Below are 26,099 nucleotides of genomic sequence, written 5' to 3' on the forward strand. Positions count from 1 at the left end.
TCTTACCTTTCAGGAGACCAGCATAAGCAGCCTGGGGAACGAGAGGATCAGCCATGTCATCAGTGACTCCCTGCAGAAAGAGTAAGTGCCTGAGTGCCTGCTGGTGCCCTAGCCTGCTCCCTGGAGAAGGAGGGAGAGAAAGAAGGCTTTTCTAAAGCAACCTTTCTGTTAGACCCCAGATCTGAAAGAGGACATCTTAAAGAGTGGTGCTTCCGGGCAGCTCAGATGGCTGAAGTCTGGCCGGCAAGATGGCTGGTGGCTTAAAGTGTTGGCCGCCTGTTGTGTGTGTGTGTGAGATGACCAGAGTTCAGTCCCCAGAACCTACGCACAGGTGGAGGAAAGGAAGGACCAGCTCCACAGAGCTGGCCTCTCACCTCCTAAGCGTGCATGGCACACACAGAAATTAGAAAGAAAATTTGAAGATGGCTAAAGTCTTAGATCATGACAGTGCTTTTCTTTTCCTTTCTAGAGTAGTTTTTACTTTGTTGCCTGTTGTAATTCTACATGTTATATTACTACCCACCACCAAGATACTATATTTTAAATGCATTTTTCTCAGTTTTTTTTAAATGGTCATTCCAGGTGGCTGATTGCCTCTGTTCTCCCTCAGCCCTCTTTAAGGAGAAATCTTTTTGTCCCTGTGACCGTGGTGAATGCAGTAGGAAGCATGAATATAGCTCCACAGGGGTCATCTGCCTCTCTCCTAACAGCTTCATCTCCTGAACACTTGCCTTTGCTCTGTGCTTTGCCTTCCCCGGGTCTTCCGTGGCAAACATTTGAATATCTGCTGAATAAATACATACATGTTGGGGCTGGAGAGACGGCTCAGTGGATCAAGCCTGAGGACCAGAGTCTGGATCCCCAGCACCCACATAAGAGAGTAGGCAGCTGTGGCAGGCCTGCCTGTAATATTTGCCCATGAGAAGTAGAGCCCAGGGTAAGCTGGCCAGCAGGGAGCTCTAGGTTCAGTGAGAGACCTTGCCTCAATACAGGAGAGTGAGCCAGGAAGACATCAGACATTAACCTCTGGCGTGCACACACGTGTACCCATGAACTTAACACTCCTGTATTCACACACACATGCACACATACCATACGGAACTACAGATATAAAAAGAAAAAAAAAGGCCCACATTTGCATATGCTAAAGAACCTGTATGACTTATTCCTTAGTCATCATGGTCAGCCCAGTGGCAGTCCTACACATATGTAACTCGTCTGACTTTGGAGTTGGAGTCCTTTTCTCACCGCACAGCCGAGAGAAAGCTGTAGTCTTCCTTTGCTCTCCCTTGTCCGGTTTTTACTTTGCATTGTCTGCCTTCTCCTTTGAAGAGCTGCCTCATGAGACTGTTGTGCACACTTAGCTGGCGTCCTTCTCCTTCAGCTGCGTCTCTCCCAGGTCCTTCTTTGTCCTTAGTAGCCTACCCTTTCTCTTCTTCCCTCATACTTTTCCTATCACCTCTTTTATTGGTCTCTTTCCTGTTATTCTCTCTCTTTAGTTTCTGGTTACCATCAGCTGGGAAAAGAGAGCGAAAGCAGGTAAGATAATTTTTTGGGCCATCTTTTATCATTTAATTTCCTTTTCTTTAGAAAGAATAAAGCATTGGCTTCTGATTTTCCCCACATTTCTGCTTGTGCACATGAGGTGAGTAAGATCACTTCCCCATCAATCACTCTTGACTTTTGAGAGCTGTGTTCCAAGACTGCCCTGTGCTCATCTGTAAGAATGGTAGCCAGTTCCCCTCTTAGGTTCAGCTGCAGTTGTGAGCTGCTTCTTAGTAACACATTGCAAGGGAAGCCTGCTTTTATTTTTGTTCCCCACCCCCCAGGATTTATTTTTACTAATGTGTCCATGTTTATATATGTGCATGTGACTCAGGGGCCTGCAGAGGCCAGAAGGCATCACATCTGCTGGAGCTGAAGTTATAGGCCGTTGGGAACTACTTGACATGGGTGCTAATGAGAACCGAACTTGGATCTTCTGGAAGAGCAGTATTTGCTCTTAACCAGTGAGCCCCTTGTTTTAGTTTTGAACTTTGATTAAAAATGTAAAGTGAGTTATATCGCCTCTGGTTTAGCTTTTCATTCTGAGCACAGGAAGCAGAAGGCCTCCGCCTTTGGGGAAGTGATCAAGGCCGTGGAGCTTTCTGCTCTTAGTCTTTTCCCTGGCTCCCCTCTAGGGGGACCTGGATATAGTCAGGCCTTGAGTGGGATCCATGATTTGACAGTGACTCATGGTGGTTGTTATGTTTATAGATGTTTGAAACTCTTTCAGTTTAGAGATGAGGGTTACTTAACCTTAGTCCTGAGTTTGATGGAGACCGATGGGCAAAACTTTTCTTGCTCCTTGGTTGGCTGGTTGATTATTTTGGGAGACTACTTAGCATTTTATTATGTCACACATCTTACATTTGCAAAGTTCCCTGGGAAGTTGCTGTCCCACAATTAACTAGAACAGTGGAAGATAAAACCAGTGTATGTTTATGAGATGACTTTAGTTGATGTATTTTAAGTTATATATTATAATGTACATTAGAAAAATGTAATTACTATGTCAGACTGACTTTGTGAAACAGGACAAAGCTGAGTGTACGTAATTGGTGTAAAGAAAATTCTAGATAAATAGTTGTGCAGGTGGTGGGCAGATAGAGAAAGGGTCACGAAGGTGGCATGCAAGAGATTTGGGGACTGTTAAGCTAGAGTGTGGATTGCTTCAGAGCATGCAAAGGCAGGACTTCCGGGCATCGTTTGCTCCACATCTGTTATGTACAAGTGAGGAATGGTACATCATGGGTTCCAGCTGGTTTCCTGAAGTTGCAGAGCTGTGTGTACTAGCTAAGTTCCTGTTCTTTTTAAGTATGCTTGAAGTTACCACTCAAGTGCTTTCCGTCTTAAGTCCTTAAGTTACCCATTTTTGGGGGGAGATTTCAGAGAAGGCTAGCAAACAGAGTGAGGTGCTTTGTACTCAGCTCCCTGTTTGGTTTTGTAATCTCGGTGCTAAGGATGGCGTGCTAACATGTGCCCTGTACCCTCCCTCGCAGTCACCTTTAGGGTCAATAGGTGAGACACTGAAATGACTTTATGACCTGAAAAGCAGTGCTGGAGCTAGCCCTGCTATATCATAAGACAGTAAGGTGGCCAGTGCTGCACCCTGGAGAGAAGGCCAGCAAAGTTCAGAAGTGACATGACTTAAACAGAAGTGACTCAGTGGTGCATTCAGTTAGGCACGCTAACGCTAGGCACCTTCCGGTTACACTGTACTATACTGTGTACTGGGATGGGTGTGCGGTTGTCCTTGAGAAGGTAATTTCATGCTAGTCCTCTTGGGAAAAGGCTGATACATAGTGGATAATCACTAGGTGTAAGTTCCTGGACTGCCCATTAAGAAGTACTGTGTTTGGCTATTTAAGTGGTTATTGCATAAAAGTTTTGTTTGACAAGGAATAGTTTTGCTTTCTTTGTGCACAACGTTATTGAATGATGCCAGTGTCTATGGCAGAAGGGTTGGACATAGTCAAAGAGAGCATGTAGGCTGCTCTTTGGAATCAAGTCTCTTTCATTTAAGCCATACTAAAACAGTCTGATTTATCCCCACAGTTTAATCCTCTCTCTCCCCTTTACTCCCTGGATGTTCTTGCTGACGCTTCTCACCGAAGGTGTTCCCCTGCACACTGCTCTGCCAGGTAATTGACTCCCGGTGGCAATTATTTTCTTCTGGAAAGTGCTGTGTTCCTTTTCATAACACTTAAGATTGTATGGTATATGTGCACAGGATCCGATTTGATCCTTACAACAACTTTCAGAGGTAAGTCGATGTTGCACAGATGTGGAAACAGGCTGAGGGTGGAGGAATTTTTCCTGTGATCCCATGACTATGTCTTCTGGCTCATATTTCACATTATTTCTGCTGCTAAAAGTTCATCTTCAAAGAACATTATTAATGTCCCTTGCCAGGACCTGCAAAGTGCTGCATAATCTGATTTCTGCCAACATGGCCAGCTTCCTTTCATACAGTCCTGTCCCTTCTCTGAGCAGGAAGATCTAGCAGTACTAGGGAGCTCCATTTTCTTCTTTAAAAATGGCAGCCCTTCCTGCCTTGGGCCTTTGCTCTCATTCCCCTTGTCTGGAAACCTCTTTGAGCTCCTGGATAACTAAGAAGTCATCTGCAGTACCATCTGGCTATTCTATTTGTTTCCTCCATAGTGCTTACCATTGTCTTGAATATGTGTACTGTTCATTTAAAATTCACCCCTACCTCATTGTCTTTCTCACTAGGATGTAGAGACCTTGTCTAGTCCCCTGGTAAATCCCAGCATGTGCACCTGGCACTTACTAGGCATTCTGTATGTGTATGTCACATTTCTCATTATGGAGTCTCCTAATTCAGGAGAAATGGAACTGGGTATGGTTTGATGACAGCATTTCTTAGCAGTGTTATTGTGCATAGAACAGCTAACAGTCTGGACCAAAGAACTCCTGTTATTTATGGTAGCATGAGGAATTTCTTTTCCAAGGTTCTGATGCATTTTGTTTTGTTTTGTTTTGTTTTGTTTTTGGTTGGTTTTGGTTTTTCTGAGACAGGGTCTCATTCTCACTATGTAGCTCTGACTGTCCTGGAACTATGTAGACCAGGTTGGCCCCAAACTCACAGATCTGCCTGCCTCTGCCTCACAAGTGCTCAGATTAAAGGGATGTGCCAATACACCCAGCTTCTGGTGCTTTTTTATTAGTCAGCTCTTAAGTAAATGTGGTGCTCATAGACTTGTGTTGTTCTTTGAAATAGTTACAAAGAGTTAGAATAATGAGCATTGTTGCATAACCTACTGCTAGATATTTCTGCTGAGAAAGTAGTATTTTGAGAAGGATAGTCTTTTGAGAAGAGAGGCCATTGTAAATAGTGTTGCTAAGAATGTGGACTTGGGGGTGATAGAACTTCCACTGTAGGCCTTTACTCCACTATCATGCTGTTTATCATGCACTCACTCACTCAGCATTTGCTCACTCCCTACTATGTGCGAGGCTCTTCCTTTAGAACTGAAGCTCTCATGAGAAAATCAGATATGGAAACTGGCAGCTCTGATAAAGGCTTGTACCTGAAAGCTGTAAGGCAGAGGCGGGGGCTTCTAATGCAGGCCCATGGGGTTTTCTAGATTTCAGTCCCTAGAAGAACACGCCTCTATTTGTCTTTTGTCTTGATGCTATAGTAGTAGCTGTGTATGCTCTTTGGGAAGACCAGATGAGCAGCACCACATAAATTCAGCACAGAGAGTGGATTACTCTGCTCTCCTTCCTCCGTGGCCGCTCCCTGGGGCTGTATTTGGGCAGCATCAGCACCTCTCTTGTCTCCCATCCTCCTGTGGCCAGTACCCAGAGCTAGATCCATGATCCTTTGTGCATCCTGTTACTCTGTCATTACTGCTCTCTTGACTGGTAGCTTGTGTGGCTGGCCTTGGAAACATTAAGAAGTCTCAGCCAAGCTTCTAGTGCACGCGGCTCGGGAGGGCTGCTATTGCTTTGAACGCTTGCTGGAAGCAAAGGAGAGAGACCGGAGATGATTACCAGTTGTCTTTGTCTTGTCTTTAGTTAGGTAGCAGTCCCAGATTAGAAGGCTGGATGCAGGTTCTGTGAAGTTGGGGGGGGGGCAGTTTGAGTTAACATTCATTATCTTATGCTTAAGTTGTTCTTTGTTTTAAATTATATGTCTCTGTTTGGCCTAGTACCACATGTGTGCTCGTGTGTGTGTGTGTGTGTGTGTGTGTGTGTGTGTGTGTGTGTGTGTGTGTGTGTGTATGTGTGTGTGTGTGTGTGTGTGTTGTGTATAGATCTCATCTCCTGCTCCTCTCAGTTTTCACTCATTGAAGGACACAGGAAGATTTAGAAGGTGCTGCTCTGTGGAATGATCAGAGAAGGTGTTCTTAGTGCAGGTTTCAGAAAATGAGTGACACTGAGTTCTTGGGGATAGCTCTCAACCCTTTAGAGTGCTGGGGTCCCCATGCAGCAAGGTGTCGTTGGAGCAGGACCTATCTAACTCCAGTTAGGGGACTTGTGCGATGGGGTTTGGAACCATGCAGGGAGTTGTAAGAAGAGTGGACCATTTAGCAGAAGCCTTGCATCAAGTAGAGGATGTAAAGGAGCAGAGTGCTAGAGACAGGCAGCTGAATGACTGCATTAAACAGTGTTTCGAATGGAGATTTTATCTTTTTCTTGTCCCATTTTATTTGTAGTAAGAAGAAATTTCTTTCAAAGCATCTGGGCAGCACTGGGAATTTTACACCCATCATTAGAACGATTTGTGCGCGTGTGTGGTGGCTGTGTTATCATTAGTGGTATAATTTTATTTTGCAAAGAGAGAAGTGTTTCCTGTTTTATCACAGCTTTCCCTGAGGAGGGCTGCTGTATTAATTTGCTGTATTGCCTCCTGGCTGTTCCCAGGCTGTTTTTCCTCTTCATCATGGAATTTTTAATGGCCCTCATGCCTCTTGGGAAGCATGTGAGGGAGAGTTCCTCGGGGAGTGCTTCCCTTTTTTCACATGCCTATAATTACTCTCCTTTAAGAGCACAAAGAGTCTGATAATCATGCCTGGGCTCTGAAGGTTCCCTCCTGTCAGGAATCTGAGCTGAGCTACTTCCTTGCTGGACACTGCCGGCTGCACTCTGCTCGACTTCAACATCCGAACATGGCCACCTCAAAAACCACAGACAGCTTGGGATTTCAGAATAAGCTGAGGCCACTGGGGTATGGTGAGTGACCTCAAGTATGTAGTTTAGCATTTCACGATAAGCCAATAAACAATGAGACCTAATTTAAGGTAACACTCTATGAATGTGTCATTTAGCAGGTGGAGGGGGCAGGAGGGAGACTTTAGTGGTCATTGTACCATTCAATAAATTTGTAGGTTCTCTCTAGAAATGCTTCAGTTTAGTGGTAGTTTTCAACCCTGACTCTGCTTGCGAGTTATCTGAGAAGCCTTAAAAAATGCATCATAGGCATAGGGAGAGGGCCTCATTGATAATGTGATTGCTGTACGAGCTTGGGGATCGGAGTTGGATCCCTAGCACCCATTCTTTTCTTTTCTTTCCTTTTTGTGTGTCTAGAATCTCAGCACTGGGGAGGCAGAGACAAGAGGATCCTGGGGTTTGCTGGCCAGACACTCTAGCCAAATCAGGGAGCACCAGACTCGGTCTCAAAAGTTGGAAAACAATTGAGAAGACACATAATACCAACCTCCAGTCTCCGTGCTCATATATGTGCACCTGCATGCAAATGTACACACAAAAGCAAATCTGTGAACACACACATGCACACGAAAACAATAGTAATGACCATCCAAGCTGAGTCTGACCTCCACGGATCAGTTGTTGTTGGTGTGGGGAAAGGCTCGGGCATTAACGTGATCTTAGAGCTTCTGAGGTGACTAGTAGGCAGCCAGAGTTAAGAACTATTGCCCTGAGTCCTGGTGGTTCCATGACTGGCCCTTAGCAGGGCACCTATTATGTTACAGGCTCAGGCTCCATGCTTTGCTGTTGTGGGCATCATTCTGCATGGAGGCAGACCACTGGGATTCCTTAGCTCCAGAGGAACTAACTCTTCCAGGTGAAAGAGTCGCTCTCTAGCATGGCGGGCAGCACATAGCTGGAGAGCGAGGGCAGGCACAGTGTGGAGGGCTGCATAAACATTTGGCTGGGTGTCCGGGTGAAATTTATACCACTGTTTCAGTTGAGCTTTGTTTGCTAGCGTGCCAGCGTTGGCATTTGCTGTTGAAGTAGTAATGTGCAGTACTCAGAACTGCTGCTACTCAAACAGCAGATGGGGTGGTTGATGTTCTGCTAGAGGCCGTGGTATTGTAGGCAAAGTCACAGTGAGACCAGAGCTGCAGGCAGCTTTCCCCAAAGTGAGACTGACTCGAGGAAAAACCTTACCATGGTCACCTACGGAAAACAAGTCGAGACTACCAGTTGCTGCGTCTCTCTTCTCCATGTTACTGGCTGACATTGTTAAGTGCTTTATGGCAGTCCTCAGATTTCTCTAATTCCTCTGTCCTCCCCCTGTTTGGGGTGGTGATTTAGAAATGTCTCGATTTCCAGTTATTCTTCAAGTTCTGACATAGGAAAACACTGTTCTAGTATCCCCCACCCTCAGTTGGCCAGTTTTCTTGTAAATAAGCTTTTTAATTTGTGAAATCTTATTTTCGGCTGAGTAAGGATGGCAGGTTCCCGAGCATGTATTCATATAAAAACCATGGATTTTAACGAAAGCACAAAAGTCTCAGCGTCTCCTGTTGTTGTCAGTGCTCATGAGATGGTGGGCGTGGGAATTAATAATGCACGGAGACTCCAGCCAGAATCTTGGGTTTACCTGGACAAACACTTAACCTCCTTGTTCCCCAGTGTCTACTTGTTTAAGTGGAAAACTTTTCTTACTGGATTAGCAGGGATCGAAGTGACAGGATGTATTCAATATTCAGCAGCCTGGCAACCAGCATTATTTTTGGGTTACTTCCCTATCCTATCCTTAGGATAATTTCAATTTTAAGACCTTTGAGATGGCTCCCTACTTATTTACTAATAAGATGCTGTACAGATTCTTGAGGGCCTTAAATGGCCTCAAATTGACTCTAAGAAGAGGCATTTGGACAGTGCTTGGGTAGAAAGAGAGAGACCTTTCTGCCCATTAGAGAGTTGGACTATGACGGGCCTAGCTCATTGTAATTCATTTTATCTGTTCACAGCATTATGATCTGCATATCAGAGTTGTGTGCCCAGCTGGCTGTGCCACTTGACAAGGAGTTTCAAAGAGCAAGAAGACGACTCAATTCATGCTATTCATTTTGACCTTTGGAGCCATAATAAACAGCCTCAGGTTTTACCCCAGGGCTTGGGGGAAGGAACCTTTTGTTAGTCCTCTCTGTCTGGGCTGCTGTGACACACAGCAGCCCCCACTCGACCCTTTAGTGCCTTGGTTTCAGCCGTGCGCAAGGAAGGGTTTTGCTGTAATGGTGTCCATATAGATCCTCAGGCTGTCTGTGCCTGTTGGAACCTCCTGTCGTACAGCACACGTTTCTTGACCCTTCTGCTTCTCTCGAAGGGGCTTATTTACAGGGGCTCTTGGATGGCTGCCTGTGTGGAGTATGAAAGCACTTTTTGTCTGTCCTTCCATTAATAATATACATCTTCCCAGTGGATGCCAAGCAGTTCTGCTCCTGTGGGTGCCATCCTGCCTTGACTTCACCAAGGGAGGAATTTAAAGGTCGTTTTAAACTGTGATCCCTTTGCCCCGGGCTGCGAAGGGTGAGGTTTAAGGAGGAGGCCATCAGGGAGTGGTCAGGGTCTCTTCTTGCTGGTTGAGCGCTTGCCCCTTGTGTAACTGTGAAGTGTGTTTCTCCTCTCGTGTCACGGGCCTGTGTAGGTCGGGGTGGAAGGTCTTTCCCTCACTGGGTGGTTAATAAATGCCAGGACCCTGAAGATACAATCCCAGATAAGGCAGGGTTCTTTCTGCTTCTCAACATGTAATCTTCCTCTCCCTCACTTGACCAGTGCGTGACTCATTCCTTGATTACAGTGCATTGTCTCAAAGTATTCGCTCTGTTTATGAATCGGGCTTCCCGCCATTCTGTGAGCTGTTAGGAACAGACTCATGGCACAGTCACCATGGCTCTGCTCTATGTGCCTCAAGCATAAGGGTTTATACAGGACAAGTCTTCATGAATTTTTGTTGAAAAAAATTGAGGTGAATGGATTTGTAATTAAGGAGAATAATTAGGATATGTGCTATGAATGACCTTTGGTCCTTACCAACATCCATTTTTCCCTCAGGTATTACATAAGGAGAAAATATAGCAAATAAATACCTTTTTGTTGTTGTTTTAAGCACCAAAAAGGAATTTTTTTCATAGCTTTTAAAAACAAGCTGTTTTGAAGGTGAACTATTCCTTAGATTAGCTTGCCATTGGCAGACAAAGACTGCTTTTGCTCCCTCTGAGTGACTTTCAGTATCTTTGTTCTAAACCAGAAGCAGCCACTTGAGTTATTTTTTTTTTGCCAGCACTGGTTCTATTAAACATGCATGTATTTCTCTCAAAGTAGTTTTTCCCCTAAAAGTACATTCCTGCCCCTGGGACATAGTAATCCGCCCAGTTTCCTAAGTAACAGCACAGTTTGGGCAGCTCACCTGATCCTTCATTCTCTGCAGTAAAAAGAAAGTAGAAATGTAGTGTTTACAGGAGGATATAAAAGAGTTCTCTTTTCATTAATTGTTAATCTTCACCCATTCACCTTCACGGAGAAGAATTCAGTGGCTGCTTATGAAGGAATATATTTTTAAAGTGTATTATTATTAATAATTGTTTCCCTTCCCTACTCCTTCCCTTCTTTAAGTAAGTGTGTGTGTGTGTGTGTGTGTGTGTGTGTGTGTGTGTGTGTGTACTTGCTTGAACATTAAAGCCAGAAATCACTGTCTTCTGCAGCTGCTCTCCACATTATTATTATTATTATTATTATTATTATTATTATTATTATTTGCACTTACTTGTCTGGGGTGGGAGTGATGGGAAGCACCTGTGCCACAGCACTCATTTTAAGGTCAGAGGGCAGTTTGTGGGAGTTGGTTTTTTTCTTTCCACCACGTGGGTCCTAGGGCTCAAATCCAGGTTATCGGGCTTGGCAGCACACACCTTCCCCACTGAGCCGTCTCACCGGCCCTCCAGTGAACTCTAGGAATTCGCTTGTCTCCCCCTCTAGTGCTGGAATTGCAAGTGCGTGCTCTTGTGCTTGGTCTTTATGTGCGTGTTGGGGATCCAAACTCAGGTCTTCATTCATAGGCAGCATGCACGTGGCCAGCTCAACCATTTCCCCAGCCCCTAGCCCCTAGTCTTTGGCAAATAGCAGCACAGTTCACAGTGGACTGTGGCACCAGTAGGAGAAATACCAACGCCAGCATTCCTACTGTGAAAGGGCTGCCTGCCCCAGTACTTACTGGCCTGTGGGTAGATAGTCCTGAGACCCAGCCAGAGGAAGTGAAGCAAGAGCAGAGTCAGTCTCTCTCTTTGGGTTCTTAGCTTATATACTGGGAACAATATTTTTATTATTTAAACCTATATTTATTTAAGTAGCATTTAGCCTAAGTTATTTAGACCTAGCATTTAGACCTTTGTTATTGACTAGGTTATCACAGTAATCAGGTGCTATCAGAATTATCTAAAAGCACATTTCAAAATAAAATTTTTACTGATTCTGTATACTAAATACAGATCTTAGCCAGGTGTGTGTTTTTAATGGAAACTTACATAATTCCAGTAACCATTTGTCATACAGTCCAGAGTGATGTTTTAACCTGGTAGACACACAGGCCTAGCTCCTGGAGAGTAGCTGGGATGATCCTTTCCCCAGTGCAGGCTGTCTGTAGCCAGGACCAATGCACATTGTTCTAGTGAAAGAACGTTCTTGTCTCTGGCTAGGTCTTGTAAGTCTTCTGCTCCCTTACTAGGGGAGGGCCCTGCAGACTGATGACTTGACTCCTACCTCTTCTCTCTGAATGGTTTTGTTGTGTTGTTGTTGTTGTTGTTGTGAGTGACTGGGATCGTCACAGTGAAATAACACACACTGATAAGCAACACATTAAAGAAAAGCTAGGAATCAGATCTCCATAAGTGAATGTGGGTGGGAGCTCGGTCTCTCTTTTTCTATTTCATTCCTTAAAATATTTTTTTTTATATCCACTCTTGAATTATTTTGGGATACACACAAATCAGAACTGCTTGGGTGGGAAACAGAAGTTGCCTGTCCACTTGTCTGCAGTCTCTGGAGTAACCCAAGCACCCCACAAATGTGCACAGCTGTGTCTGCTTCCCTGTCTGGTCTCCTGTGTTTAGGGCACTCAGCTCCTTTTCCTCAGACTTCTTCTGGGTCCTTGTTCTTCTTTGTTCTTGTCAGGTTCTTCCCAAGCACTGGAACCCAGTGCCAGTGTGCCCCCAACACCAGAGAGGGAGAAATGTGTCATGCTGTCCCTCTTGTCATAGTTTGACCCTTTCTTGTTCCCTCAACTCCTGACAAGGAAGGGTTATAGAACAAAATCTCTCTCATGTTTTCAGCCTACCTCCTGTGAAACAGTTCTCCAGTTTGGAGCTGGGCTTCAGTGTTGTAAGTGGGTGAGCATGTTTACACTGAGATTTAAGACTGCACATGTTCTTGTTCTCAGCACTCCAGTCTCTCTGTTACTCACTTTCTGATCCCAGAAAAGCTGCAGATCAGACTTGGTTGGAAGACTCGTAAAAGTAGAGGTGGTCTGCTGTATTCTCAGTGTTCGGTACTGTGTGTGTGTGTGTGTGTATGTGTGTGTGTGTGTGTGTGTGTGTGTGTGTGTGTGTGTGTGGCACATAGTAGGTGCTCAGTAAGAATTTAGCATATGTTGGAAGACGCAAAACAAGTGCTGAGTTAAAAGGAAGTAATTCATAAAGAAATAACAAACTTATAATCAAGTAAAATGGTCAACTAACACACTTTTTGCTTGGTTTGCTTAGGAATCCTTCAGTTTTTTTCCTTAGCTGTAACTAGAGAGTTCCAAAAGTTAAAGGAGTTAACTGTTCCAGGCAGCAGTTGAAAGTGGGAATAGGTTAGTAGAAACAGGGCTGTTACCCAAAGAAACCCTGTCTGGAAAAACAAACAAGAAATAAACAAAGAGATGATGGGTTTGGATGTTGGGGATCATTTAGTGCAGGAGCAGTCAGCCCTCACGTCTTGAGTGTTGCTTGGCAGGTGTGGAGAAGGAGAGGGTAGGCCCCTCTGACATCTGCCGTCAGTCCCCAGTGGCCCTCTGTGGACAGATAATGCACATGATAATAAGTACTGTCATGTGTGCTACTTAATTCCATTTGCTACAAAAAGTATTTTAGAACTGCTATGTTTTCACTTAAAGTGGTTAGAATTTAAACATTTTGGTACATTAACAAGTTCATACTTTTACTTAAAGCATATTCCTTGAAAAGTGTGAGTACATACATAAAGAAGTTGAGAATCTGGGCCTTTCACCATATTACAGACATAAATCAAACATGCAAAGCTTGGAAAGTGATAAATACAGTATAAATAAAAGCCATTAGCTAAGTTCACATCTGTCTCCCAACAGATGTCCTAGAACTCACTTGTAGACCAGGCTGGCCTCCAATTCAGAGATCTGCCTGCCTCTGCCTCCCAGGTGAGGGATTAAGGGCAGTGTACCACTACCGCCCAGCTGTAAATAGTTTTTAAAGTAATGTTTTTTTGTTTTTTTGGGTTCTTTTTTTTTGTATTGTCTTTTGAAAACAAGATTTAAAAAGTGACCCTTGCCAGGAAGAAGCCCCGAATCCCCTACACTGTCCTCTGTTGTTGTCCCTCTTTCCATTTCTACTGTCCTATCTAAGAACCGCTCCCAACACTCACTCTGAGAAGGAAGCTGGGGAGGTGGTGGTGGTGTTGTTTTTTCTTATCAGAGATAGGTTTATTGGTTGAAATAAACTTTATTTTATTTTTTTAATTAATTAATTAATTTCCCCCAGCCCGATTACAGTTTCTCCTCCTTCCTCCTCTCCTCCCAGTCCCTTCCCCCAACCTCTCCCCTCCCCTATCCACTCCTCTTTTCTCTTCAGAAGAGGGCAGGCCTCCCTTGTATACCAGGCAGCCATGGTATACCAAGTTGCAGTGAGACTAGGCACCTCCTCTCCTGTTAAGGCTAGAGGAGACCACCCAGTAGGAGGGAAGACCAAGTCAGAGACAGTCCCTGCTCCCACTGCTAGAAGTCCCACAAGAAGAGCAAGCTGCACAACTGTCACACGTGCAGAGGGTTTGGGTCAGCCCACACAAGCTCTCTGGTGGGCAGTTCAGTCTCTGTGAGCCCAAGTTAGAGTCTGTGGGTTTTCTTGTGGTACCCTTGACCCCTCTGGCTCTCACAATCCTTTCTCCTCCTCTTCCGCAGGATTCCCGAGCTCTGCCTAATGTTTGGTTGTGGGTTTCTGCATCTGTTCCTATTGGTTGCTGGATGAAGCCTCTCTGATGACAATTGGGCTACACCACAATCTATGAGGATAGCAGAGTGTCATTAGGAATCACTTCAAAATTACCTTTATTTTTTGGCCAGTCATGTTTGCTTCTATCCTAGGGCTCTGGGCTGTCCAGCCTCTGAGTTCTGGCCCTGAAGGCAGTGTCAGGGGTGGGCTCCCTCCCATGGTATGAACCTTAATTTAAGCTGGACCAATCATTGGTTGACCACTGCCATAATTCCTGCACTACCTTTACCCCAGCGTATCTTGAAAGCAAGGCAAAGTATAGGTCAAAGATTATGTGACTGGGTTGAGGGTCTCAATCCCTCCATTGAAATACTTGCCTGGCTACAGGAGATGGCTGGCTCAGGCTCTGTGTTTCCCATTGCTAGGCATCTTAGCCAGGGGTCACCTTTATAGATTCCTGGGAGTTTGTATTGCACTAGGTTTCTAGCTCCTCCCAAAGATCCCCTGATTCCACTTATCTCTCCCAATATTCCCTCTCCATCTTCCCCCAACCTGATCTCTCCTGTTCCCATGCCCACACCCCACAACTATCCTCCCCGCTCCACCTGTGACGTCTGTTCTATTTCCCCTTTACAGTGCCCTCTCTTGAGTCCTCCCTTGTTACTTAGCTTCTTTATGTCTGTGGACTATAGCATGGTTATCCTTTTCTTTATGATTAATATCCACCTATAAGTGAGTACATACCATGTTTGTCTTTCTGCGTCTGAGTTATTTCACTCATGATCATGTTTTCTAGTTCCATCCATTTGCCGGCAAATTTCATGATATCATTGTTTTTCACAGCTAAGTAATACTCCAGTGTCTAAATGTACCACTTTTTTTTTTTTTTTTTTTGGTTTTTCGAGACAGGGTTTCTCTGTGTAGCTTTGCGCCTTTCCTGGAACTCACTTGATAGCCCAGGCTGGCCTCGAACTCACAGAGATCCGCCTGGCTCTGCCTCCCGAGTGCTGGGATTAAAGGCGTGCGCCACCACCGCCCGGCACTTTTTTTTTTTTTTTTTAATCCATTCTTCAGTTGATGGACATCTAGGTTGTTTCTAGTTTCTGGCTATTAGAAATAAAGTTGCTATGAACATAGTTGAGCAAGTGTTCTTGTGGCATAGCATCCTTTGGGTACATGCACAGGAGTGAATAGCTGGGTCTTGAGATAGGTCAATTCCCAATTTTCTGAGAAACCGCCATAGTGATTTCCAAAGTGGCTCTACAAGTTTGCATTCATTCCCACCAGCAATGGAGGCTTGTTCCCCTTGCTCCACATTCTCACCAGCATGAGCTGTCACTTGTGTTTTTGATCTTAGCCATTCTGACAGGGATAAGATGGAATCTCAGAGTCATTTTGATTTGTATTTTCCTGGCTAGGGATGTTGAACATTTAAGTGTTTCTCGACCATTTGAGATTCCTCTGTTGAGAATTCACTGTTTAGATCTGTACCCTGTTTTTGAATTACTGGATTTGGGCTATTGGAATTGAATTATTTGGTTTGTTGATGTCTAGTTTCTTGAGTTCTTTATGTATTTTGGAAATCAATCTTCTGTGAGATGTGGGGTTGGTGAAGATCTTTTCTCATTCTGTAGGCTGCCATTTTGTCCTTTTGATGGTGTCCTTTGCCTTACAGAAGCTTTTCAGTTTCATGAGGTCCCATTTATTAATTGTACATCTTAGTGCTTGCACTATTAGTGTTCTGTTCAGGAAGTTTTCTCCCATGCCAGTGATTTCAAGGCTATTCCCCACTTTCTCTTCTATCAGGTTCAGTGTGTCTGGTTTTATGTTGAGGTCTTTGATCCACTTGGACTTGAGTTTTGTACAGGGTGATAGGTACAGATCTATTTGCATTCTTCTACATGCTGACATCCAGTTATACCAACACCATTTGTTGAAGATGCTTTCTTTTTTAAAACCATTATATATTTCTGGCTTCTTTATCAAAAGTCAAGTGTCCATAGGTATGAGGATTTGTGTCTGGATCTTCAATTCAGTTCCATTAATCAACCTGTCTCTTTTTATGCCAATACTATGTGAATTTTATTACTGTTGCTCAGTAGAACAGCTTGAAATCAGAGAGGATGGTGATAGCTCCAGGAGTTCTTTTATTTTACAGGGTTGTTTTGGCTATCCTGGGTGTTTTGATTTTCCATATGAAGTTCTGTAAAGAAATGTGTTGGAATTTTGATGGGAATTTTGTTGAATCTTTAGATTGCTTTTGGTAAGATGGCCATTTTTACTATGTTAATCCTACCAATTCATGAACATGGGAGATCTTTCCATCTTCTAATATTTTTTTCAATTTCTTTCTTCAAAGACTTGAAGTTTTTGCCAAACAGGTCTTTCATTTGCTTGGTTAGAGTTACACCAAGGTATTTTATATTATTTGTGGCTATTGGGAAGGGTGTTGTTTCTTTAATTTTTTTTCTCAGCCCATTTATTGTTGGTATATAGGAGGGCTACTGATTTTTTTTTGAGTTTACTTTGAATCCAGCCACTTCACCGAAGGTGTTTATCAGCTGGAGAAGTTCCCTTGTAGAATTTTTGGGGTCACTTATGTACACTATCATGTTTGTTTCTTACCAAGCTTACAGTGAAGAGAAAAGATGGCTAATACACACCTGAAGTCCCCGCGGCAGACAGAGCATGACGGATTAGGTGAAAGCATGTGCTTAGGGCCCTTGCTTGTGGAAAGGCGGGACAGATCTGTATGTGTCTCTGGATCAGGAACACGACACTATTGTGTCACTTTCTTTTCTGCCTAAGTCTTGGCATTAACGTGTTTGTCCATCCAGACAGAAGTCCAGTGTATCTTTGGTGGTCTGTCACACCAGGTGTGTGTGCAGGCGCATGTACACGTATACATGTGGGCACCTATGAAGGTCAGAAGAGGGCACTGGATCCCCGGAAATGGAAGTATAGGCAGGTATAAGCCGTGTCATGTAGGTGCTGGGAACAGAACTTTTGATTCTTTGCAAGAACAGATGCTCTGAACCCTCTCCAGCTCCACATACTAGATTTCTTTTTTTAAAAATGGATTATAGCTGTTTATTTTTTTCAATTGTGATAAAATATAAATAACATAAAATTTACTATTTTTAGCTATTTTTCAGGGTTCATTCATTCTACCATTTGATTTTTAAAATTCTTATTCCTATAAGTTCTGGCTACCATATACTTAATGAGGATCATCTCTTGCCCTGTGCTGAGGCTGGTAGATCATTGGATAATTATGAAAGAAGTGTAAATATGGCCCCTGCTCTCAGGACCACTGATCTTAATCTCAAGGAGATTAACCCTCATTAGGAAGCATGATGTATGTTCACCAGTCAGATAATGATTCGTGGCACGTAAGCCCTGCAGTGTTCAAGGAAAGCTTTGTGTAAAAGTGGCACCCAGCTTTACCGGGGCAGTCTGTCCAGACTGCAGAAAGGAGGAAGTCAGGGATTTGGGGAACTAAGATACTCTGTCAGCTGTTCAGTGTTAAGTCTATCATTTTCCAGAGAATCTTGTTTTTCTAGGTTAGAGCATAAGCTGAATATCCTAACAATGGAACATGTTATTGACACGTAATTTGTATTTTTGAAAGTCACAGAAACGAAATATTTAACTTGTGATATAAACACATATTAAAAATCCAGATCAGGGTTGGAGAGTTGGCTCAATGGTTAAGAACACTTGGTGTTCTTGAAGAGGACCCAGCTTCAGTCCCCACTATCTACAGAATGGCTCACAACTGTCTGTAACTCCAGTTCTGGGGGATCCAAATCCCATCTACAGACATCAGCACACACAGGATGTACATACATACTTAGAGACAAAACAAAAAATAAAAATTTTAAAAATCTAGATTATCCAGTGGCAACAGGGTTAAACTTATTATAATTCTATGTAAATGTCCCTGTTCACAGGGCATTAACCCTTTTGATGCATTATCATGTGAGAATAGGTATTTCATTAGTGAATTTAGCTCAGTTGCAATTAGAGTTTTCATGTAAAAGTATTGTATAAAAATCACGTAATGAAACACATATTTATTGAAACTTGAATGTCTGTTTCCCTGAAATCTGGTAACAAGTTGAGAGTGCCATGTATTGTATGCATAATTCTGAGTATGGGTAGAGGCTACAATATGAGTGGCAAAAGATGGTGCCTGTTTTGTTACCATGTATCTATAATGGGTCAGAGATTTCATCTGGACGGTACAGTGCCTTCCAACAAGTACCACAAAGTAAACATCATCTTCTTCTTCTTCTTTCTCCTCTCATTTCTGCAGGCAGGCAAAGGTACACTGGGGACCACCATGTTCACGTGACATTAAGAGGAAGCGGAAACCTGTGGCCTCAGCATCTTTATCTAGCTCTAGTACAGGTATATACAGTTATCATTCATGGAGCACCTGTTGTGTACTAAACACTAAAGACGTGTTTTATATACCTTCCCATGGAATCTTCGTGATAAGGGATCTTCATTCCTATTTTACATGAGAAAATTGAGATGCTGAGAAGTAATTTTCCTAGTTCTCTCTGACAGTGGAGTCTGCTTTTTCATCCTGTCACTTGGCTTTTTATATCCTCTGTCAGCTGTTCTCAGTCATTTGGACCTTTGTTGTAGCCCAGACAGGAGGTGAAGTCCATGCTGATGAACATCCAGCTGGATAGCAGCTACTCAGTGCAGTGGTTACCTGGGTTCATTTACTTTCTCCTCTAAAAAATCATTTGTATGGACTAGAGGTGGTGGCTCTCTTTGAGTTCAAGGCCAATCTGGTCTACAGAGTGAGTTCCAGGACAGCCAGAGCTACACAGAAACCCTGTCTCAAAAAACAAAACGAAAGGTAACTAAATAAAAATAAAATAATAATTTTTATTTTATTTTACATATATGAGTGTTTTGCCTGCATGTGTATCTGTAGACCATGTGTGTGCCTTGTGCCCATGGGGGCCAGAAAAAGGTATTGATTTTCTAGGGCTATAGTTATAAACGATTATAAGCCATCATGTGGGTTGCTGGAAATAGAACCTGGGTCCTCTGGAAGAGCACTGACTCATCTCTCCAGCCCCTATTTACTCCTCCTTCCCTCTTTTTCTCCCTCTCTCCCTTTCCCCCTCCCTCCTTCCCTCCCGCCCTGGTTATTTTGAGATAAGGTCTTATTAAATAGCTCTGGCTGTCCTGAAACTCACTATGTAGATAGATTACAGACCAGACTGGGCTTCAACACACAGAGATCCATCCACCTCCGCCTACTAAGTGCTGGGATTAAAGGTGTGCGTCACTACACCTGGCTCTGTTTACTTTCTTAACTGATTTCTACAACAGTGTATTCTCACTAGTTATATAAAATAGCGTGTCCACTTTTACTCATCATGAAATGTCTAATTAAAAACATTTTCAGGTTAAACTTTTTTAGTTTCTATATAAAATTTATGCCATTTCATAGAAGCTAAAATAATGTCTATCTTTGATAGGAGAGTGACCAAGAGAAGATGAGAAAAATCTGGGGCATTGTAAATGTTCTACATCACAAACCAAGCAGGGATGACATGAGTGTTTATATATGTAAAAGGTTTTAAGCTGTACACTTAAGATACAGGTATTTTATTACACATGCTATCAGAGATATTATATATCAAGACTATTGTAAATTACTTTCCTTAGATAAACTATAGATTGACCGTCTCTAATTTAAAAATCTAAAATCTGAAGCAATTCAAAATGTGAAACTTTTGAACACTGACATGCACATGTAAGTAGAATTCTCTGCCTGACTCTGTATGACGAGTTGCAGTCAGAAGCAAGCACAGTGTAATAGCATATGGCTGGCCTTTCAGCTGGGAGTGTAAGATACTGTGAGACAAACGATCTAAACCAAAGCGTTTCTGGACCCAAACATCCTGGCTAAAGCTTACAGACTCTGTGCTACATATTACATATTTCAGGTTAGCTGTTAGCCGAGTTAGTTAGAGAACAGACAAGAATGGACCCCACCCTTGACCTTCCCTGAGTGGCTTTTCGAATACTCTGAAACGGACCTCTTTGAACTTCTGTCTGAGGTGACTGCTAATTGGTGGCTCATCCTGAATAATCTTAATCACAGCCCTAATGATTATTGTGAATTGTTAATAGTACTTTCCATCTGCATAGGCCCTGAGTGAGGTACTTTGCATACAGTAGTTCGTTTAACCTTGGCCTCAGCTCTTCAGGGTAGATACAGTTCTTATTCCCACTGATACATGAGCAAACTGAGGTATAAGTCACCTTCTGAAGTCAAGTGTTAGTTACAGGGTCAGGTCAGATGTTTCCTGATGCTCTGGATCTGCCCTTTGAACTCCCAGGTGTCCTTTGTGTGTACGATAGGATTGATTATTCCAGACTGCGAAACCCAGCTCCTCAGCCAGTCTGTGCTACTTAAAGAATTAAAATGAAACCTTTTCTCTCAGCATTTGTTCTTCTTTTCCCTCTCCTTGGTTCTATTTTTTGCTTTTAATTTTTTTTCAGTTCTAGGATCAAGCCTAGCCCTCGTGTCTATAGGCAAATGGTCTACTGCTGAGCTACAACCCCAGCCCCACTTTAATGCTTTCTGAGGACAGAACCATTGGGAAGAGTTGATTGCACATTCAAAGCAGGAAAGGTGTTTAGTGTATTGAAGAAGACATTAGCTGTACGTGGTTCCCACGGGAGCCCGCTCCTCTCCTCACTTGTTGACTAAGCCCTGCTTCACTGAGCACTTTCTTTTTTTCTACTCACAACCTGAGTGCCCCGTGGAGGTGAAGGACACAGCCTGAGCCTGCGCCATCAGTCAGGAGAACAAATGGGCTCGCTCTGCCTACCATCGGGCCATCTCCGATTCCACCTCTTTTATAGAAATGAGTGATGAAGAGAGGTGCGGCCCGCTTTGCCGCTGTATTAATACACATCAGGGGCCAGCTCCTGGCACTAAATCACACAACTGCATACATCTGTTATCAGCTCTTCACCAGTGTGATGAACAGGACTGCAGATAGAGGCTTCCTTGTGTCATTCTTTATAGGATTTTCCTAAAAGAATAAATAGCTCAGATCTCTGCCAACACTCTCTCCTGTCACTGTGATGAATTCAGCTTCTTTCTTAAGCATGCAGCTACAAATCTCTGCCCTTCCCCCACCGCTAGAAAGTTTGGAGTTGAAATTGACTGAATTTAAAGATCTTAGTAAGGCTAGAAGGGTGAAGAAAGGAAGAAACGCAGGGCTTCCTTTTGTTGTTTGTTTGTTTGTTTGGACAGTACAAAGGGCTGGGGAAAGGTCATTAAGTAGAACCTTCTTGAACTGTAGCACTGTTATTTTCTTGTTTTTGTCTCTGTTCCCTTCCCTCCCCAGCTTTCTAGCTTGTGGAGGTTTAGTGCACAGTGCTGTTCCTGGATCCGAGTGAGCAAGTGTGCAGACCTTTTCCAAGACTGGTACCCCAGGACAGGAGTTTGCCAGCAAGCGTGTGTGTCTGTGTGTGTGTGTGTGTGTGTGTGTGTGTGTGTGTGTGTGTGTGTGTGTCTGCTTTCTTCAAGACTTGAGACTAAGTGGCTGTAAGAAATGTAAGGCACTCAGGCTTACATTGAACCAGTGTCCTTGAAGTGATTTTCTTCCTCAGAGCCTTGACATTCCACTCCTCCTTCTGAAGGTAAACCTGGTTCGATTAAGGGGCACTGGGGCCTCTGGGGAGTCTGTTCAGAGCCTGCGTAGTTGGGCTGATCCTAAAGCATTTCCCCAGCCTGGGGTTCCTTCTGACCGGCATTCAGAAGCTGTGTAACACATGCTTTCGATCACTGAGCCAGCCCGGCGTCCAGAAGGGTCGGAGTTTTTAATCTGTTGACTGTGGTCTCCCAGCGTCTAAACAGACACCCGACACTAGAGCAGACACACTTCCGTTTTTGTTTACATTGGCATTTGTGAGACTAAAGGTTGTCACTATGACACCCGTACACGTAGATAATATACTCTGATCATCCTCAATCGCCTGTTATCATCTACTGCTCTCCTCTCCCACTCTTGCCCTCCTTTACCTCTAAGCACTCCCTTGACTTTTGTAGGTGGTTTTCTTAGTCATTATTGTAGCATGTATAAAATACCTATAATTATGTATAACCTGTTGAGTCCATTTAGAGTTGCTCTGATGTACCAGCTTTAGGACTGATCGCTTGGTATTGGATAACCACGTAAGGGTCTCATCCCTCTGGGGGGGGGGGCTGACTGTCCCTGTCTCAGCAGTCATTCATTTTCTGTAGCTCCTCATCTAGGCTTGGGGCCTTTGTCTGACTTCCTCTGCCCATGTTGGCATGCCAGTTGGCATTGGCATTGTCCCGGTCTTGTTTAGGCAGCCATGTTGTTGGTATTTATGGGTGCAGCTTCCTTCTCTTCTCCAGAAGACGTAATCTCACAGCGGATGTCCTGCTCCTCTAGCTCGTGCTGTCCTCCCCACTTCCACCTTCCTGATAGTCTCGAAGCCTTCAGTGTAGGGTTGTGTTGTACACAGTGACCACTACAAGGTATGGCCAGCAGTGCAGTAATGGTGCTTTTATCCTGGGAATAACCAACAGCTGTCTGATTGGTCTCAAGGCCTGGCCAATAGGAAGGAATTCATGCCTGGTCCTCTAAACCTAGACAACTACACGGATGGTGAGGCCACAGAACCTAGAACAAACCTGCTGCCGCCACTGCCTTAATCCGGTATCTCGAACTGCACCCTAATACTTAGGCTTCCAGCCACAGGGAAGTGTGGCTCCCACCCGTTAGCAGTGAGACTGTTTTTCAGGTAGATGGAGACCAGTACAGTTTGTCAAAACTAGCTGATGAGAATGTGAGAGAGCTGACCGTGGGGTGCCTCGCTCCAATCGATTAAATTCATATTACCTTAAAGTCGAAGCCGTTCTCCATATTATTCTAACCCCTTGGAAACTATCTAATTGCTACAAAAGAATATTGATAGTAGAGGCATTTGGTGTCAAGAAAACAATGCAGCTCGCAAGAAAATCTTCCCGCTCTGCTCAGCAGTAACAGGTTTCCTACTTTTTTGTTTTGTTTCAATCATTACTTTTGTTTTTTAAAGTAGTTTTAATAGATAGAGGTATCTCTAAAGAATATGTTGTCTGTGTTTTAATGTTTCTGAACCTTACACAAAAGAACTCATACTTTATAGGTTTCACCCAGTTCTGTTCCTGAGATTCATGGATGTTTTGTTGTGCAAAATCCCTTTGTTTCTGATGGCCGCACATGATCCCATTGTATGAGGAGGCCTGTGCCACAGCTCAGTGATCGTGACTGGATTGGATTGCATCCTGTTTATACCATTGTGAAAAGCACTGTATTCTGGGCGAGGATGATGCAGCATTCTTTTGGGTTACTTCACACTCATTTGATGGTGGTCTCAGAGACCAGACAGTACTAGGCCTTGGCATGATTGGAACCCTTGAACATTTCTGGTGAAATGTAAAATTGTACGTCCTTTAGAATACCATGGCAGTTTCTCAAGCCAGCCATTATAAAAAGGCCATGATATCTGCCAACTCTGCTCCTGGTTATATCACCTAAAGAATTAAAAGCAGAAATTTGAAAAAAAATTTAAAATTATTATGATTTTATGTGTATAGTTGTTTGGCTTGCATATATGTCTATGTGCCATGCGCATGCAGTGCCCACAGGAGCCAGAAGGTGTTGGATAACTCTGGAACTGGAGTTAATTAAGGTTGTACACTTCCATATGGGGGCTGGGGATTGAACCCAAGCTCTCTGCAAAAGCAGCCAGTTCTCTTACCTGCTGAGCCATCTCTCCAGCCCCTAGTGCAGGGATTTTCCTATACTGATGTGCACAGCGACATTGGTCACAGTAGAACAGCAGGTTGTCCATGGCCAGGCAAGTGAGCAACAAAGTATGGTTCTTCCCCACATGGAGCGTCACTCTGCTGAGCGGCCGGCACTTAGAATCTTGCTGTCTCAGATGAAGACAGTGAGCGAGGCCGGCCAGCCCCAGAAGAACAAACTGGATGATTCCGTTTTACTGAGCTCCCTGGAATAGTAAAGTAATGAAAACAGAAGGCAGAGAGGTCCTCCAAGGTGGGGAGGAGAAGGGGTGGAGTTAGTGCCGGCAGTGCACGGAGCTTCCCTGGAGACGGCACGGCCTTCCACCTCACCACTGTGCCTCGTGCTGTTGAACAGTGCACTTGCAAAGGCGATGGGCATTGAGCATCCTGGAAAACCACAGCAAACAGTTTCTCAAGGATAGACTGGCCGCTGAGGTCTTCTGACTGTAGTAAGGATAGGTCTAGTTAGTTCTGTGAAGTCCTTTCCGTTCAACTTGAAGGAGTGCATGCGTGGGAGTGTGCGCAGGTCTTGTCAGATTTGTGTCGTGCTGCTGTGGTTGAGATACCAAAACATTTGAAAGCTCCTGTTTTAAGAAACTTAGATATAAGCTGTGGTAGAGTCATGTTTTTCATGGATTTTTTAATGTTAATTTACAGTACTTGAGTATATTTGTGGATACAAGAGAAGATAGGATAAGAGTGCCTTTTTGTCTCCTGGGAAGTAGTTTTTGTTTGTTTAATACTGAGCAAAAAGCAGTACTGGTTATGGCTGCTAAATTTGTTTTTGTGACTTAGTCACTACTAGAAAAATACTAAGGCTATATTTTTGTGTAGAATTACTGGATGCAAAAGAACAATCTAAAATGTGCTGTATTTCACTATATCCCAGTCTGTTTTTATCCTTGGCAGAGGAAATGGCGGTGAGGGTGGTTTGTCCTGATCCACTCTGGGGGACTTTGGAGAGGTGAAAAAGCATTTGATGGCACCATGGTGGGATGCTGTTGGCATTCCGTGGACAGGGTTCAGGATGCTGAGGGTTCTGAGTACACAGCACAGCTCTGTGCCTAGCCATGTGCGTTCCGTGAGTGAAGTGTGCCTAGCCATGTGCGTTCCGTGAGTGAAGTGTGCCTGGCCCATGTGCGTTCCGTGAGTGAAGTGTGCCTAGCCATGTGCGTTCCGTGAGTGAAGTGTGCCTAGCCCCTGTGCGTTCCGTGAGTGAAGTGTTTCAGTTTTTCCTGTATCTCTTCCATTGAATTTATTCCTAGAAAAAGGATTTGTAAATTTCATTTTTTGTTTGTTTTTTTTTGTTTTTTGAGACAGTTTCTATGTAGCTTTGGAACCTGTCCTGTCAGTCTGTAGACCAGGCTGCCCTCGAACTCACATAGATCTGCTTATTTCTGCCTCCTGAGTGCTGGGATTAAAGGCGTGCCCCTGCCCCCCATCGCCTTTTTTTTTTTTTTTTTAATGGAGAGAATAGTAAGCCTTATGAAGCCACTGTGGTGAATAGGGCATGAAATATAAAGATTAAGAAATGTATTTCCAGTGCTTCTTAGCCTGACTTCTTACACTAACTCATCTCCCCTTCTTTCTTCTCTTGTGAACCACAGTGCTCCCAGATGGGCTGGAGCCAGCCACCCCAGGCCCGAAGCCTCCCCACTCCGAGTGGCTGGACAGGACCTGTGCAGCAGAGAAAGCCACTGCCCCAGCTCCAGCCACGTTTTTCAAAATGCCACATGAAAAGACTTCTGGATGCAGCTAGAGCCCAATAGCTGATGGGTGTCGAAACTTTGTATTGTACAGTCTGGGTGTCCTAACCGGCATTCCTGGTCCGTGCGCCACCAGGACCGACTCCTCTTCCCACGCATATTTGGGGATCTTTTTTTTTTTTTTTTTTTGGTTTTTCGAGACAGGGTTTCTCTGTGTAGTTTTGCGCCTTTCCTGGGACTCACTTGGTAGCCCAGGCTGGCCTCGAACTCACAGAGATCCGCCTGGCTCTGCCTCCCAAGTGCTGGGATTAAAGGCGTGCGCCACCACCGCCCGGCCTTGGGGATCTTTTTTGTAAAGTATCAGGGCAGCCGTTTTTTTTCAAGGGGGTGGGACGTCTTCTGCTGTATTCCTTGCTCTGTTGTTAGCCCACTGTTTCCCCCAGCTGCCTTCCTAGAGCTGGTACCCCTTGGCAGCTCTTCTTTGTTCCTGGAAAACTAGTAACAGCTTTTGCATACCTTCTGTGTAGAGCTTTTAATATCACCGAGGAAGTC

The 26,099-nt window shown here is 44.0% G+C and overlaps 1 protein-coding gene across 13 annotated transcripts in view; it reads left to right on the top strand.

The window, feature by feature from the left end:
- Positions 1-25,762, top strand: part of Gpatch2l (G-patch domain containing 2 like) — a 50,489-nt gene extending 24,727 nt beyond the window's left edge. For 2 of the 13 annotated variants that reach the window (XM_028876248.2, XM_028876265.2), the window contains exons 6-10: positions 14-81; positions 1,591-1,645; positions 3,598-3,683; positions 18,295-18,389; positions 25,449-25,761. In XM_028876248.2, coding sequence (XP_028732081.1) covers positions 14-81; positions 1,591-1,645; positions 3,598-3,683; positions 18,295-18,389; positions 25,449-25,600 — 456 coding nt within the window. In that variant the 3' untranslated portion in view covers positions 25,601-25,761. Of the gene's footprint in view, positions 1-13; positions 82-1,499; positions 1,540-1,590; positions 1,646-3,597; positions 3,684-8,729; positions 10,388-18,294; positions 18,390-25,448 lie in introns of those variants that run through there. The other 11 variants (XR_005092774.1, XR_005092773.1, XM_028876256.2 and 8 more) reach the window with 11 other exon arrangements.
- The last annotated feature ends 337 nt before the right edge of the window (positions 25,763-26,099 follow it).

Source organism: Peromyscus leucopus, chromosome 14, assembly GCF_004664715.2.
Source record: "Peromyscus leucopus breed LL Stock chromosome 14, UCI_PerLeu_2.1, whole genome shotgun sequence".
Taxonomy (NCBI): domain Eukaryota; kingdom Metazoa; phylum Chordata; class Mammalia; order Rodentia; family Cricetidae; genus Peromyscus; species Peromyscus leucopus.